This window comes from Elephas maximus, chromosome 2 (assembly GCF_024166365.1).
Source record: "Elephas maximus indicus isolate mEleMax1 chromosome 2, mEleMax1 primary haplotype, whole genome shotgun sequence".
In the NCBI taxonomy this organism is placed as follows: Eukaryota; Metazoa; Chordata; class Mammalia; order Proboscidea; family Elephantidae; genus Elephas; species Elephas maximus.
In genome coordinates this window covers 41,970,369-41,988,007 of record NC_064820.1, presented here as the reverse complement: position 1 = coordinate 41,988,007, position 17,639 = coordinate 41,970,369, and the positions used below count along the sequence as shown (strand labels likewise).

The 17,639-nt window shown below is 40.6% G+C and overlaps 1 protein-coding gene across 2 annotated transcripts in view; it reads right to left on the bottom strand.

Moving 5' to 3' along the window:
* The window catches only part of SLC1A3 (solute carrier family 1 member 3), a 100,215-nt gene that overhangs the window by 55,235 nt on the left and 27,341 nt on the right, over window positions 1-17,639 (bottom strand). The window contains exon 3 of one of the 2 annotated variants that reach the window (XM_049862470.1): window positions 12,793-12,930. In XM_049862470.1, the coding sequence (XP_049718427.1) occupies window positions 12,793-12,930 (138 nt within the window). Of the gene's footprint in view, window positions 1-12,348; window positions 12,418-12,792; window positions 12,931-17,639 lie in introns of those variants that run through there. The other variant, XM_049862477.1, reaches the window with a different exon arrangement.

Below are 17,639 nucleotides of genomic sequence, written 5' to 3'. Positions count from 1 at the left end.
TCATATTATAGAATTCAATATGTAAACATTTTTTAGTGTACCCAAAAAAGCATTATGAATTTTCAGTTTGGCTATCCCTAAATGTTTGAGAACTATAACAACAACGTTAATGTCTGGCTCTGAAACTATCTTTGAGTCCATGCCAAAGGAATGCTTTTCGATATATCACTACGCATAGGGTCCCAAGACTACTAAATTTTATTCTAAAATGAAAATATATGGCAAGATTCCACTATAGAAGCTATTGATATTTCCATTATTTTTTCTTAAATACTTAATGCATAGTAACTAGTATTGGGATTTTTTTTTTCTTTTAAGGATATTTTACTTGTATGTATCCCTGTAATAAACCTTTAAGAAAATTTTGCAATATATTTTCATGAAGTCAGCTGTAAAAGAAACTTCAGCTCTTAGCAAAAACAGCCTTGAGAACAATGCATTTAAATTACAGCTTAAATAGAAATAATCTAGTTGAGAAACCGTAAAGTACAAAACCAAAACCTGGAAAAATAGTAAAAAAAAAAAAGCTGCTAACATTAGCGGCACTGCCATGCTATGGTACTTTTCAGAATGGGGAGGACTTTGAGAAAAGAACAAACATACAAAGCTCCGTGTGTACATACACACACTCATATATTGTGCTATGATGAAAAAGTGTGACCCCCCATATTTCACAGCATAAACATTTTATTGCTGGGGGGAAAAAAAAAAAACTAACCAAGCCTGTTGTTGTTGAGTTGATTCCAATTCCTGTTAAATACATATCATGCTCTAGCAGCAAGAGAGTTCTGGTAATTAATATGAAGCACTCATACAGAGCTCGAACCATATACAGAAACAGGGTCCAGAGTTTGATTAGCAAGAATTCCTTCAAGTGACTGACAATGCTTGGTGTGGAGGAAGCATAAAAGAAACAAAAAATAGGTTAAAATTATGTCAAAATATTACATCTGTCTTGGTTTTTTTAAAAGGGTCCTTTGACCCTTTTAGAGAAGGAATGAAATATATGGTATTTGCTTCAAAATAATCTAGTGGTGGTGGAGGTAGGATAATGGATGAGGGAGGGAGCCCAGGGGTATTACAGGTGAAACAAGATTGGATGTATGTCTTTTTTTTTTTTTTTCCAACAGTACTAACAAATCCTGAATAATACGGATGCCATTTTAACAGGCTAGATCTAGGAGCCCAGCAATTATCTAACTCTTCCTTACAGAAGTCTTCCTAAATGGTTAGCCAACAGCTTCTTCTGAATGGCTCAGAACTGGCCACCTTAATATATCGCCCTGTCACAGGAATCCCCCTGGGTAATTTAGGGGAAGTTTCTTCTCTTCTGAAGCCCAGATGGAAACTCAAACTGTTTAAAATCATAAATAAATACAAAAATGGCAAAGTCTATTTCCACATACGAGGAAATCCAGAAAGGAAAATCTGAAAACACCAGTGTGGCACTGGCGGTGGATATGTTATTGGGTTAATAAACCGAGTATAATCATGGGGGAGGGCAATGGCTTCCAGCCTGGGATTTGAGATTATTGCAAGGATCTTGTTCATGAAGAAGCTGAAAGAAATGTATCTTGCCCGGTGAAATGGACTTACAGAAACATAAGACTTGGGAACCTAGATTCTACCCAGACTCACAATTGCATGGATCGTTCCAACAGATCAATCTTACAGCAGAGAACATTGGCTCCCCAAAGTCTTTCTGCATATATCACAAAATGCCTGCCAAGCACTGAACAGAGAAGACAGGGTACCATTCTCTGGAGGCTTACAATCCACGACACTGTCACTGAAAGGCTTGTCTGGCTTCAGGTCCTTCTCTCTCTCTCTGTACTGACAGTAGCCTCACCATCTTTTATTTGGCTTTAAGGGAGACAGAGAAATCTTTTACAACGGAATGCAGATGATCTCATTATTTCTAGGATAAACAGTTCTCCTAGCAAGAAGTCCGTTCAAATCAGATTGGTCCATCTGTGTCAGTCTGGGGTATTTTCGTGTTTCACTCTGTGTATTTCTCCACTGGTTTACTCATCTTTTCTTTTTTACTCATACAAATAGTATGGATTCATGTATTGCTTGAATAATACAAAAGACTTTAAATAAAACTGTATGGGATTTACAGTGGCTAATAACTGGCATTTGTGAAGGCATGGGAGAAAAAAAGCATTCTTTGGGAGTGTAAAATGGCATAACCTTTTTGGAGCCCTGATAGCGCAGTGGTTAAGAGCGCAGCTGCAAACCAAAACGTCGGAGTTTAAATCCACCAGCCGCTCCTTGGAAGCCCTATGGAGCAGTTTAGTTCTATTCTGTCCTATAAGGTTGCTGAGTCGGAATCAACTCGACAGCAATGGGTTTGGTTTTTTTTTTTTTAATTTATCAACAATTTTCTGGATTTTTAAATGAACACACTTGGTGATCTAGCAATTCTGCTTTTAGTAACCAATCACACAGAAATAGTGCACAAAGGTATGTACCTAAAGAAGTTCAATGCAGTTTAATTTGAAAGAGCAAAAATAATGAAGACAACCTAACCATTAAACAGTAAGGCATATCTACATGTACTGTACTGATGTGGAAGAACATCCATGAGATATTTCTGACAAAGTAAGCATACTGCAGAACAATACACATGACTCTATTTTTGTAAACAAAATGGTATATTTGTGTGTAGGCTTTTAAAAAGGGCATGAAAGATTACTAGCTCACAGTTCGAGTAGTTATCATGCGTCAGGCAGCGTTCTAGATGTTCTACGGGCATTAATTTGTACCTTTGCAACAATCCAATGAGGTAGGTACTACTATTTATCTCCATTTCATAGATTAGGACACTAAGGCAGAGAGAGATTAAGTAGCTTGTTCAAGGTCACTGATCTGAAAAATGGCAAAGCTGGACTTCAAACTCAAGTAGTCTAATCTGAGTGCTTACCCCACTCCCAGGCACTGCTTTCTTGAACAGATCTCACAACGTTAACAGTGCTTATCTCTGGAGTGTAGCATTTTTATTTTACACACATTGATATTTACATGTCATTTTTAATACAACATGTATTCCTTTTGAAATTAAAAAAAAAAGAGAACATTAAAAGTGGTATGCTGTGAGGCAGGATGAACTACATTCTAGGTGCTATGAAGCCACAAAGGTGTGTAAAACATGGTCCCGTTCAGTTTGGAGAATCAGACATTTGTACAAAAGTCCATCAAGAGGGAAGCAGCATGCATTGTTGATGTATGAGTAACAGTAATGATAAGTGCTTCAGGAGTCCAGTGGAGGAAGGGGAATCTCACATTCAGCTGGAGCAGGCAGGGACAGCTTTATGAAAGAGTTGAAGCTAAGATGGACTGTGAAGGAGCTCAAGGATTTTGCCAGAGCGAGGGGAACGTGGTAAGAGGAAAAATGAAGTGCTGAGGGCATTGGGGAACTGCAGGAGGGAGCCGAGGTTCTGTCGAGGAAGCAGAGACAAAAAAGCTGGTCAAATGGATTGTGAAGGCTGTAAACGGTCTTATTTGCTGCGCCAAGAATTCCGACTTTATTCTTTAGGCAATGCAAAGAATGTACCAGGTAAAGACACAGTACCTTCAAGAAGCCTTTGTGAGAAGACAAGTTAACAGCAAATGACATCATAGTGCACTAACTATTATGAGACGGAAGTGAACCTTTGACTCTGGGAGCATGTATTAGCAGGGGCCACGGGGAAGCCAGTGAAGGCTTCCTGGAAGAGGGGGTGTCTAAACTAATGAGAGCCTGAAATAAAGTGGTTTCATTGGGGGACTAGAAAACAAAGAATAATTCTAGGAGAACAGTAAAGTGGTGGTTCTGAACCCTGGGTGCACAGTAGAATCACCTAGAGAACTAAAAAGAAATATCAATCCCAAGCCTGGTTCGACCTAATTGAAGAACTCTTATCTCTGCTACTTTCCATGCAGCATAATTAATCCAACTTTCAGAATATCACTCCAGAAGTGAGAACTGCACAAGACGGTGTCTCACCCCAGAAGCATTCCTGCCCTCCTCCATCCTGTCCTTAAGCTCATACCTCCAAGTCAGAATTCATCAGGCTGCTTGCTCACCTGAAAATCATTATCATATTAACAGAAAAAAAAAACCCCATCCATTCCCAACACCTCCCACCCTCAACGGACTGGAGGAGATTTTGGTAAGCAGTACAATCAAATCAATAATTAAAAAAAAAATCTTAATTTTTCTTAGATATTGTTTCACTTTAAAGGAAGCTTTTAAATAGTCTTCTTCTTTACTTTACAACTTTCATTTCTTACAACCTAAAACCTCAATCAAAACCACAGGGTAAGTTGAAGCTACTGAAATTAACAGGTAAGAATTCTCAACTCAAGCAGGACCAAGCCTCTTGGAAGGTGCCATCTCACACAGAGCCTTGAGCCTGGTGCCTCTGATTTTTCAACTGAAAAATGATTCCATTTTTTACCACAAAAATCCTTCCACAAACATTCAACTCTAGGGGGATTAGCTGGCCACAGATTTAACTCCTTGGAGCCAATGGTTTGATGTAGCTGATAAAACAGTGGACCCAACTTCAGTCTTTATTTACAGGATTGGGTCCAGATCACTGTCTTTACTCAGTCATGTGACAGCAGGAGCCCTGGGTTCAATTCTGGGCAGCCCAGCCTAATAGGAACACAGAGAAATGTGGAGGAGACAACCAGGGTGATGAAGGGCAGAGAGTAGGCACATAAGAAGCCTGAGGGAATCGGGACCTTAGCCTGTGCTCGGTGCCCAAGAGACTACTAGGTGCTCTCCTGAGCACATCTGAAGAATCAGTCACCCTCTGTTGCTCCATGTGCAGGATGAGGACCAATCCAATAGGTGGACCTTACAGGAGATACACTTCAGCTCAACAATTTAAACCATCAAAGAATGGAATGTTCTAGGAGAGTCTCCAGGGGGTGCTGGAGAGGGAATTCCCACTCTGGGTACAAGGCTGAACAGTATTACCTCCAACTCAAAAACAAGCAAACAAAAAACCTGTTGCCATCCAGTTGATTCTGACTCATATCGACCCTATAGGACAGAGTAGAAGTGCCCCATAGGGCTTCCAAGATGCGGCTGGTGGATTCGAACTGTTGACCTTTTGGCTAGCAGCCAAGCTCTTAAACATTGCACCACCGGGGGCCCCCCTTCCAGCTCAGAGAGCCTCAAATCTGACTCCCCTCCTAAAAGCTGAGTGGCTCCCTTCTTAAAGGGAAAGTTTCTGCAGTTGAAACCCTGTGGAGTACCTCTTCTCTCTAAGTTCCCATCTATGAGGCCACATTCCCCGAATGGTGGTTGCTGGGAACCTCACAGGGCCCCACCTTTGGCTGTTACCGTATTTAATGGTAAAAGAGTTAAAAAATTAGGTGTGAGGAAAACACTGCAGGAAAAAAAGAATGTTCCTTCCTTCTTGCTAATAAGGATATTTCATAGCTCAGGAGCCTGAATGCTGGTGAGACAGGGGAAGAGGGACAATCACACTGCTCATTTTCTTCTTTGTTTCCCACCGGGCTCACACTTCCTGTGTCATCATAACTCTGCGATATTGCAGTTATGAATCTATCTACCAACCAGACTTTGAGCTCCTTGAGGACAGGAACCTTGTCTTCTTCATTTTGGAATCCTCAGGTCCTAGAAAAGTATCCAATACATACAAAGCCTCAACAAATGCTGTTTGCAATGGAATGGACAGATTTCAATGGAATGGACAGCTGGACTTAAATGGCTTTGTCTACATCTCACCAAAACCCAAATCCACTAAAAAAAAAAAAAAAGGCATTTAATTACCCAGATTTCTTTCTACATGATGCAAAAAAGCCAGGTGATTTTTTTTTTTTTTTTTTACCCCACAGATGAATTCTTCCCATTATATCCTACAACCCCCATCTCTAAGATGAGGGCTGCTTAGCCCTCCTTCCCAGGTGCTTGTGAACAGCCCTGGAGAAAAAATCAAGCAGGATCAGCCTGTTGCCTCCAAGTCAGCTGGGCTGGAGCTTCTTTATGGCTGGCTTATTTACTGGCCACCTAAGTGTTGAGACTGAGATTTCGTTTGCCTGAGCTAGAGAGGATCTGTGCACAGCATGAAAGCAGCCTGTGAAATTTGCTGCCCCCAGGAATCCAGGGTGAGACACTTTGGAGCTGGGTTCCTCAGGAAAGACCAGGCAGTTGTATAATCAATGATAATATTTAGAATTGTGCAGCTGTGATAAGGGTAATCTCAACCCAGGCTGCAGGGCAGAAACCAATCCCTTGCAGTGGTGAGGAAGGAATTCTCTCTGGCTCCCATGTTGTTACTTCATGGTTTCTTTAATTTACCATTAGGAAAACGATTTCTGCAGGAATCATACACAAATGAGGTATGGAATCTGGAGGTTTAGTTATATATCCCTCAACTGAAGCTCTCTCTTCTTGCTCTAGATGTCTTGATACAACATAGACTGCTAAGGGAAAGCCCTTGTTGCCACTACTCTTATTGCCAATAAATCAATTTCGACTCATGGCAGCCCCATATGTGTCAATGTAGAACTGTGCTCCATAGGGTTTTCGGTGGCTGATGTTTTGGAAGTAGATTGCCAGTGCTTTCTTTTGAGGTGCTCTGGGTAGCCTTGAACCTCCCACCTTTTGGTTAGCCTTACTGTTTTTTATAGCTCTCATTAATTGAGTATATATTATATGCCAGGTGTAAATCCTCACAACAACCTCATGACACAGGTACCTACCTTCTGGTCACTGTTGAGTCAATTCTGGCTCATAGTGACCCTTTAGCACAGAGCAGAACTGCCTCACAGGGTTTCCAAGGCTGTAAATCTTTAGGGAAGCAGACTGCCACATCCTTCTCCCACGGAGAGGCCAGTAGCTTCCAACCACCGACCTTTCGGTTAGCAGCCAAGTATTTAACCACTGTGCCACCAGGGCTCCTTTTACAGGTACCATTATCACCCCCATTTTACAGAGAATGAAACACAGTTCCAAAGAAACTCCTCCACAAAATGTATGTGTAGGGGAAGGGAAGAAGCCTACAGTACTTTTTCTTGGACTTAAGTGCCCAGACTACTTCCAACAGGCCTCAGCTACATGCCAGAGCCATGGAGATGAATGGTTTAAAATATTAATTTTTTTCTTAAGCAATTTTGGCTCTCATATTTGCAGGCCCTTAACAAACCCCTTCACATACCCAAGAATTAAGAATTATCCACCCATTAAACAACTCATTGCCATCAAGTCAAATCCAACCCATAGTGACCCTATAGGACAGAGTAGAACTGCCCCATAGGGTTTCCAAGATTGATTTGAACTGCTGACCTTTCGGATAGCAGCTGAAGGCTTAACCTCTGCACCACCAGGGATCCAAGAATTATTCAGTTCATTTTTTTTTTTTTGCTGGCTCATGTTAAATGAAATGACAAAACTTTAATTCACTCTTCTTTTTTCTGAAACGTCAGGGCCATACTTTGCGTCACAAAGTAATTGTTTTTGCTTCCATTATTCTCCCAGTTAAGAAAGCCCCTTGCTGGTGATCCTAGCTTGTTGGCTTCAACTATAGCTAAGTCCCACATTCCACTGACTTTGGTGGTCTATATATTTGAAAGGAAGTTGCCCAGGTGTTATGTGGCACACCATGGAGCTTGTCACATTGGGGTGGGGGGGGTTGCAGGCAGGTGTTTTGTTTTTCAGTTGTTTTTGTTTGTTTCATTATAGATACAAAAAAGAATTCTTAGAGCTTTGCCAAGGACAAATGGGTTCCAAACATCTCTTGTCCTTGGAAACATTCAGGCAGAAGTGGAGAAGCTCTTGGAAGGGATACTGCAGAGATTCAAGAAGTAGAGGGATGATTGGACTAGAGTGGAGTAAATACAGCGGTTCCGGCGGTAGAGAAACCCTACCTTAGTTAACATTACATCACATCATGAGAAAGTCATTCTTTCCAATTCTCTTTCAATCCTCTGAATTAAAGGAAATGGGAAGTCTCATTTTGGTGCTTGTGTGGATTTAACACCTCTTTAACGTTTGCTGGAGTCCCTGGGTGGTGCAAACTGTTAACATTCTCAGCTGCTAACTGAAAGGTTGGAGCTTTGAGTCCTCCCAGAGATGACTTAGAAGGGAGGCCTGGAGGTAAACTTCCAAAAATTTGAAAACTCTGTGGAACACAGTTCTTACTCTGACACATATGGGGGCAGAATGGATTCAATGGCAACTAACTGGTTGGTTTAACATTTGCCAATCCCACCCTCCAACCTTTTTTTATTTAAACAATGGGAGTGTATAAAGCTCTTAGAACTTTTTAGAGGCAACAATATCAATCTAGAATTTCATAACATTGTAATTTATTACTTTCTCATTTTCACTTTCTGGTAAGGATTTGAGAGCACTGAAAGAAAATTATGTTGATTTAAAGAAAATTTTTAGTAAATGAGAATAGGGGTGGTACTTAATTGAAATTGAGCCCTGGTGGAACAGGGTAATAAGAGCTCAGCTGCAAAACAAGAGGTTGCCAGTTCGAATCCACCAGCCACTACTTGGAAACCCTATGGGGCAGTTCTACTCTGTCCTATAGGGTCACTATGAGTCGGAATCGACTTGACAGCAGTGGGTTTTCCTTTACTCATATTGGAAAGTTCTGAATTACTTGACTTTGGGATGGAGACGCCATGACTCTATGAAAATTAGATTTGGGATCATGTTCTTAAAATCAATCAAATTTTCTCTTTTTTGTTGGGAGTACATATGACAAGACTTACTCCTTCATAATTGGAATTAGAATGGGAATTTGCTTATATACTGTATATTGTATGATTTAAGAGGTACAGGAAAACTCTCTCCAACCTTCCCCCCATGCATCTTCTTGGAGGCTATATCTTTGTATTTGTGTACCCCTCGCGCCTAGCTCAGGGCCTGACATAGTAAGAGTTCAAGAAATGTTTGTTAATGAATGAACAAATGTTAAAAGATAAACATTCCAGTGTACCCTGCCATCAGCCCCAGATACTGCTGCTACTTTGACTGTTGCTGTTGACAACCTCTCCAACCATTTTCACTCACAATTGTGAAGGACATGAAAAAGCCCAACTCTGCACAGATTCTGTTGGTCAATGCTATGTTCCCCACTTCCAGAAAACTGGGCAGACACCAAGGATGTCACATGACGTAACTGAGGGAGGGGGGATGTGCACTTGGAATGAGAAAAGAAGAAAGCCCTAGTTTTCTAAAAAGGTTCAGCAGTAAGCAAGAGATGATAGCAATGTCTATATAGTACAAACTCAAATGTAGTTTAATTATTATTCAGTGAATTTAATCAGGCTAAGCCAGTCAAGTCAACTCCTGTTTCTGGCATGAAGTATCTAGTTTGGTCGCCTATCTTGATCAAATCAATAGAAACAGGTGCCAAGTCCCTATTTTATTGTGTGGTGTGTTGGCACATTTTCTTTTTATTAAAAAAAATGAGAATAATAAAGAAAAAACAGGCACTTGAATACAAATCTAGCTATTAGACTTACTTCCAGCTTCTCTCTGGAAGCTTCTAGAATGCTAATACACTCCAACAATGTTTGGAAAGATTGGAATTTCAAATTCAGGAAGAGGAAAACATGGCTTATGGGGACCCTAGAACCACAGTTGTTTCAGGTTCAAAGACTTAGATATCTCAGTGTTTAAATGTAACATTAGTACAATTGAATGTACACTCTAAAATCTTCTAAAACAAAATGCCCAGCCCAAGAAATGCAATAAAGGTTTCATTTATTTCGATTTCTGTCTGGGCGGAACTTGGGACCTTTGAACTTAAGAGCACTAAGTCTGTCAAGTATTTTGCCATCGGGAAATGTCTTCTTTGGGAACATGACCTCTGGGTTCTTATTCTGGTGTTTCTATATGGTACAGGAAAGACCAGCACAGCTATTACACAACAGTTTATACTCAGAAGATGCGGAGAAGAGGTTTTCCAATAGCTGTTTGTTTCACGGGCAATAAATGTGGTGTTTCAGTAGCTGATTCCATGTTATTAGTCAAGCATTGGCATAGAACTGTCAACGACTGAATAAAACATATGAAACCCAGTGGCAGCCCAATAATGCCTTTCTTATAACAAATAGCATCGGCCTTCAACCTGGAGTTCCAATCGTGGTAAGCCAATAGTTGGATTGGGCTTGCAGATGGGTTTTGTTTGGCTTGCGATGTTCTTTGTTTTTTTAATTGTCCTAACATTTAAAAATCTACAGGGTTTTTAGAAAATTTGGATTTCTGGATTCTCTTGAAAATTGAGAAGATTTGGCCTTGGTTCCCATATGGCAACAATTGGCTGGAGCTCCCGAGACTTAAATTTTTCAGTTCACAGTTGTCTCCTTTTGTCCACACTATTCTGCAGCTGGGTCAGTTGCCATTTATCATCCCACATGTCCCTGTTACTTCTCCTGCTAAAGGGAAACATTTCTCTGAATCCATGACTATCAAAGTAGGAAAACAAAAAGTAGCCTGAGATGGCAGTTTCATATGTACACGCTGCCTGCCTCCACGCTGGAGGCATTTATGTTTGCTTTTCCATTCCACAACGATGGAGCCTGACTTTGTTCCTTCTTTGGGCAACAGATTCACCAGTAACATCCCCCCATTATCCACAGGGACGGTACAATTTGCGAAGTTTCCTCTCTTCCCATCGCTGGAGATTCTTATTGAATCATTCCGGAAATTACTCTTTTGACATTAACACCTTAAAAAGATCTTTGGCAAACTATTTATGTCCCTTCAGGCTCTCTGTCTTACACAGATAAATGCTGAGAATCTCTCAATGGTTCTAAATGGCAGCACACCCAACTTGCAATTAGCTTATATTCTAAAAGTTCATTTTACGTTGGTTGTTTGCAGCTTAGAATTCCTTTCTCTTTAACAACAATATTATAAGCAGTGACAATTCTCCCAGGTGGGCCCACACATTTATTTCTTTTTAACCACGCAAAGGGATTACATCATAGTATTCTTTCTACAAAATTATTCTTTCTCAACCAAAGCCCTTATTCCTTTGATAATGTTGATGTAGTATTAGAAAATCCCAGAAAGTCCTATTTCGAGGTAATGTCAACTGAGACTTAATACTTTCTTTAACTCTACTAATAGCGGGCTTTGACTGACCTCCTCTAAGGAGTAACACGGTAGGGTTTTCAACACAATTGTCAGAAGGCAGAAACGTCTAAATACCGGTGCCATTCTGAAAAGAGACAGCATAAAGGAATCCAGAACCCCTCAGTGTGTGTCCTCAACCCAGGAAAACTGTAGGTTCTCAGTTCAGTAGGGATGGTGAAGAGGGACTCACTGATGTACTAATTAAAATGGGGAATATTGACTTTGTCCTGTAAGTGCTTTTTGCAAAGAACTTGTTTCCCCAGAAAAATGGCGGCACCTGAGTAATAAATGAGAACGTGCCCTTATGTAACAGCATTTAATATCATTTCTGTGATAGGAATTGCTGCTGTGATTATTCCTAGTTAGCCATGGACCAGGCCAGTTTCATAATCAAGTATCCCAAATCAACCTGTCTGTACGATGGTTTTATGGGCAATTCATCCTCCAATGGAACTTGTGTATATGCAATAACTTGTTTAAGGCCCTGGACAAGTGGAAGCCAGCAGAGATCTGCAAGACACAGAAAAACTCGAAATAGTTTCTGTCCACGTAATGGCTAGCTTTCTAAGGGATGCAACAGTCAGAATCTTGCTCATGATTTTTAAGTCGGACTACAAAGTTGTTACATAGAGATCTTGAAAGGAGATTGTAAGTATCCTTGAGAACTCCCTGAGGGGAAAGATGCTCAGAAGCCAGCTAACGTAGAAGCAGAGTGGTCCACCTAGGGGGAGATGGTGAGCCAAGGGTGGAAAGAGAACAAGATCGTGAATACCTTAGTACTGGGCTTCAGCTACAAACCCAGAAACCACTGTGTGTGGGGGGGGCGGGGTCTATAGTAATGCCCTTTCCAAGTCAGAGATGTGCTGCTAGGTAAGAGAAGAGTGGGCAGGAAGGAATGCGGGGTACCATTTTTCTGCAACTTCTTGGCTGCGTTTGTATTGACCAGTCACATATGCAAACGACTCTTTAACCTTTTCCCAGGCAGGAGTAAACTACCTCCCTGTCGTAGAAAAGAGAATCCTATCCTGCAAGCTTCCACTCATTGAAAATCCAAGTGTCCACTGAGGACACATCCAGATGAGAAAATTTCCCACCCCCTCCCCATTCTCCCACCATCGTAAAAGGTAACGGGGTGGGGGGCAACTGGAGAAGGAAATGAGATCATGCGGGTACACCAGAAAAAGATAAAGTGTTGGTGGCAGCAGAGTTGGTGAGTGTGTGGTGGGCATTACCTCTTGATGAGGCTTCCAAGAAGGCTCCCGCTCAAGTCCTGGTGGCTCTGAGAACAAGCATTCTTGCATCAATAGCTAATAGGCTGTCCAACCAGATGTTATCTGGGTGGGATAAGAGGGTGAGAAAACAGACCTGTTGTACGCTGTTGTCAACTACATCACTGTGGTCAGAGAAGGCTGGTTGTGTGGTGTTTAGCAGGGCACCTCTTTCATAGTGAGGCAGACCAGATTACGTGGCTGTTTAAATCCGTTTCCTCTTGTGATTGGCAAAATACGAGTTATAATCATTCATGCATTACTAAAGCCCCCTTTCCATCATTTTGAAGGGACTTTTGTTTTTTTTTTTCTAGAACAGAGCATGCATCCAGCAGAAACCTAAAGCGTTTGCTTTTTCTAAGCAATCTTTTTGCAAGAAGCACACTTAAAAACAACGTCATGTGGTACCTGTGACAAGACTGGAGATGATAAGAGGCAATACCAGCATCTGTAACATCCTCATGAGGAGTTCCCCAGGAAAAGAGAAGTACTTGACTTCCCGGTAGCTCATCTTGTATGGTCGGAGAGTAAATCCAAGGATTGTACCTGAAGGGAGGGGGAAAAAGAAAAAAAAAAAAAGAAGAAAAATTGAGTCTTTTCTGAAGCTGAAGCCACAGTCCTAGAAAAATGGACAAATATTTGGCTGGTGGTGACCCGTGTCTGACAAGAGTAAATTTATTTAAGCAGCAAATATTTGTGATGCTTTGGGAGTAGTCATTGTCTGGAAGGGTCTGGATGAATCCAAGGCTTCAAGTAGAACTTACAGAAAAAAATGTTTCTGGCTTTACAAATGAAAAATATCTTTGTCTAACTTTAACTCAGCGGAACTATTTTGACATGGGTCAGCACAGTGTTACAAAGACTGGGACATATTTAGGAGACAGATCACGTGTCCACGTGAACAAGGCCATGTGGGGAAAAAAAGGCCTTCTCATAATGCAGTTGTCTTATAACAACAGATGTTAGAACTGTTAGCATAACTGCTTTAGAAACCACTTGATGTTGTCGTCAAGTTGATTCCGACTCACGGCGACCCCATGTGTTGCAGAGTAGAACTGCTCCATAAGGTTGTCTTGACTATAATCTTTATGCAAGCAGACTGCCAAGCCTTCCTTGCTTGTAGTGCAATTTAAATTTTTTTTTCCAATTAAAAGACCCCTATTCATTCACAGTGTTAATCCATTTTCTTTATCTCTTTGACTACACACAACACTTTCTTTCTCTCTCTCTCTACGTGGTCTTGACATTGCCTTGGAAACTGTACTGTACTGTACAGACTTATTCCTTGCTAGCAAGAGAAGGTTCCAAAATGAGTAGAGAGACTCTTTTGCCAGATCTTTTTCTTGAAAACTTGGGATAAAATTGGGGAAAGAAAAAGCAACTTTCCCTTTAATTTTCCTTCTGCTCCTAGAACTTTAAAACATATTTTTAAAATGTTGATTTTATATGGGCATCAAATTATGCATGATAGGTGTTGAAATGTTCAGAAATTAATAAAAGTATTAAGACATTTGATCTTTCTCCCTTTTCCTTAATTTACTTTTCTCACCCAAGAAAATTTACTTATTCCAATATTATAAATACTTCCAAAATTTTTGTCTTGGTACAATTAAAACACGTGATTTCATATTTTAAAATACATGTAAGTTGTAGGGAAAAGAAAATGCCTGGTAAGGGGTGAATTGGAAGCAAAGGCTAGAGGGGGAAAGCAAATATCAGGTAAACACAAGTTTTTCCAAAGGAGGCAGGCAGTCCTTTATGGAAATGGAACTATCCTAACTTCTTATGAAACAGGTTTCTGGAACACAAAGTTCATTTCAGTTACCACCCTAACTCCAATTCTGGGATTTCAGCAACCATGAAATATCCATTCTTTGATTAAATCTTGTGATATTCCAAAAAGAACCTGAATATGTAACTTGAAAATCCAGCTGACCCAGTTCTCAGGACCTTCAAGAAAATGTTGCTTTGCCCCCTCAATACAACAGTAACATACTCAAGAAAGAAAAGCTGATTTGAAAAATGCAGAAAAGCAAGCGGCAAAAAAACCTGCCCATATTGGTTGTACTACCCGCCCCGCCCCGCCAAAAACCTGAAATAGCTCATGCTTATTGGAAAATTCCTAGCTGGTACAAATGGTTTGCACTCGGCTATTAAACTAAAGGTTGGAAGTTTGGATACACCCAGAGGCGCCATGGAAGAAAGGTCTGGCAATCTGTTTCTGTTACGATTACAGCCAAGAAAATCCTATGAACAGTTCTACTCTGTAACACATGGGGTCACGATGACTCGGAATCTAATTGACCAGAATTGGTTTGGTGTTGGGTTTTAATGCTTACTGTCTTCTTACTATATGTCAGGCATTATTATCAGTGCTTTACATGTGTTAGCAAATTTAATCTTCACAAAAACGCCAGGAGGTAGGTACTACTTATTTCACTATCAATTTGCTGATGGAGAAACCTTAGCTTAAAACTCGCCCAAAGGGTTAGAAGCAGGCGGCATGGACACAGAAAGAGAGAGTGGAGGGAGGGAGCGCGCTGTCTCATTAGGGGGAGAGCAATTGGGAGTATGTAGGTTAGCAAGGTGTATATAAGTTTTTGTGTGAGAGACTGATTTGATTTGTAAACTTTCACTTAAAGCACAATAAAAATTAAGAAAAAAAACAAACTCGCCCAAAGTCAAATAGCTACTCAAGTGGCAGAGCTTGGATTTGAAACCAGGCAGTTTGGCTCCACATCCCAGCTCCCATGCTCTTATTCACCTCACACACTTTCTGCTGCTCCTGCAGAGCAAAGACAATGATTGTTAATGCTTCAGGAAGTTTCTTTCCAGAATTTTCCCATACATAGCTAAATGTATGGAAATCTCATAGAATATACTTTTTCATATACAGTCACCATAAACATCACCTTTAGGCTTCATGATATCAGCTCCAATGATTGTATCAGAATTCATTTAATTCTTCCTCTGTTGTTAAACACAAGTTGTTTTGCATTTTTTACCTCTATGAAGAACACCGTGAGAACTTATGAAGCCTATTTTATATCGGTTGTTGTATGCCGTTGAGTCCATTCCTACTCATAGCGACCCTACAGGTTAGACTAGGGCTTCCAAAGAGTGGCAGGTGGATTCGAACTGTCGACGTTTGATTAGCAGCCTAAGCTCTTAACCACTGCACCACCAAGGCTCCATTTTATACCTAGGAATATTTTTTAGTTTAGTTTTAGAGAAAATGAACTGGTGGGTCAAAGGTTATGAACACCTCAATCCATGTTAGGGAATTGCTTTCCCAGCAAGTTGAATGAACAGCCCCGCAGGAGTTTATGCTTCCCCAGTGAATATGGTTTTTGTTGTCGTGTTGATACTGACTCAAAGAACCCTACAGGGCAGAGTAGAACTGCTCCACAGGGTTTCCTAGGCTGCAATCTTTATGGGAGCAGATCTCCAGATCTTTTCTCTTGCTGAGCCGATGGTGGGTTTGAACGGCTGACCTTGTGGTTAGCAGCTGAGCACTTAACCAGTGCACCACCAGGCCTCCTACCAGTGAATAAGAACACCTTATTTCCTATAACCAAGAGCAGAGAGTATTATCACTGAAAAAAGTGGCAAAAACAAGCTAATTTGATAAGTAATATATATGTATTTTTTGTTTTCTTTTGTATTTACTTAATATATGTTTTTTAAACTAATTGTATTTTTGCCAAGCATCTACTTGGTCATTATAATTTCTTAAGAATTTGTGTGTGTGTTTGGTATAGGTTCTTTAGACAATAATTACCCTTTATAATCACCATATAAAGTTTGCTTTCTTTTCAGTTAAATGCAACCTTGATTTTACTGGAATTATTTGTTTTATCATCTTTATTTAAGTGCCTTTAAACATTTGTCAAGTACAACAAACATGTATACAGTAAACACAACAAACTAATTTTGCTTATCTGGAATTTGAACATATTAAGGTGCAAGGAATCTTGTCATCGAGTCAATTTCGACTCAAAGCAAGCTCATGTGTGCAGAATAGAACTGCTGCGTAGGGTTCTCAAGGCTGTGACCTTTCAGAAGCAGATCACTGCCATGCCTGTCTTCCAAGACTCCTCTGAGTGGGTTCAGGTTGCCAACCTTTTGGCTAGTGGTTGCATGCTTGTCTGCACCACCCAAGGGTGCCACTAAGGCTCCCTAGGAATCTTGTTGTTGTTGTTAGGTTCCGACTCATAGCGACCCTACGCACAACAGAGCGAAACACTGCCTGGTCCTGCGCCATCCTTACAATTGTTGTTATGCTTCAGCTTGTTGTTGTAGCCACTGTGTCAATCCACCTCGTTGAGGGTCTTCCTTTTTTCTGCTGACCCTGTACTTTGCAAGCATGATGTCCTTCTCCACAGATTGATCCCTCCAGACAACACGTCCAAAGTATGTAAGATGCAGTCTCGCCATCCTTACTTCTAAGGAACATTCTGGTTGCACTTCTTCCAAGACAGATTTATTCATTATTTTGGCAGTCCATGGTATATTCAATATTCTTCACCAACACCACAATTCAAAGGCGTCAATTCTTCTTTGGTCTTCCTTATTTACTATCCAGCTTTCACATGCATATGATGCAATTGAAAATACCATGGCTTGGGTCAGGTACACTTTAGTCTTCAAGGTGACATCTTTGCTTTTCGACACTTTAAAAGAGGTCCTTTGCAGCAGATTTACCCAATGCAATGCGTCGTTTGATTTCTCGACTACTGCTTCCATGGGTGTTGATTGTGGATCCAAGTAAAATGAAATCCTTAACAACTTCAGTCTTTTCTCCCTTTATTGTGATGTTGCTTATTGGTCCAGGTATGAGGTTTTTGTTTTCTTTATGCTGAGGTGCTATCCATACAGAAGACTGTGGTCTCTGATCTTCATTAGTAAGTGCTTCAAGTCCTCTTCACTTTCAGCAAGCAAGGTTGTGTCATCTGCATAACGCAGGTTATTAGTGAGTCTTCCTCCAATCCTAATGCCCCGTTCTTCTTCACAGAGTCCAGCTTCTTGGATTATTTGCTCAGCATACAGATTGAATAGGTATGGTGAAAAGATACAACCCTGACGCACACCTTTCCTGACTTTAAACCAATCAGTATCTCCTTGTTCTGTCCAAACAACTGCGTCTTGATCTATGTAAAGGTTCCTCATGAGCACAATTAAGTGTTCTGGAATTCCCATTCTTCGCAGTGTTATCCACAATTTGTTATGATCCGCACAGTTGAATGCCTTTTTAT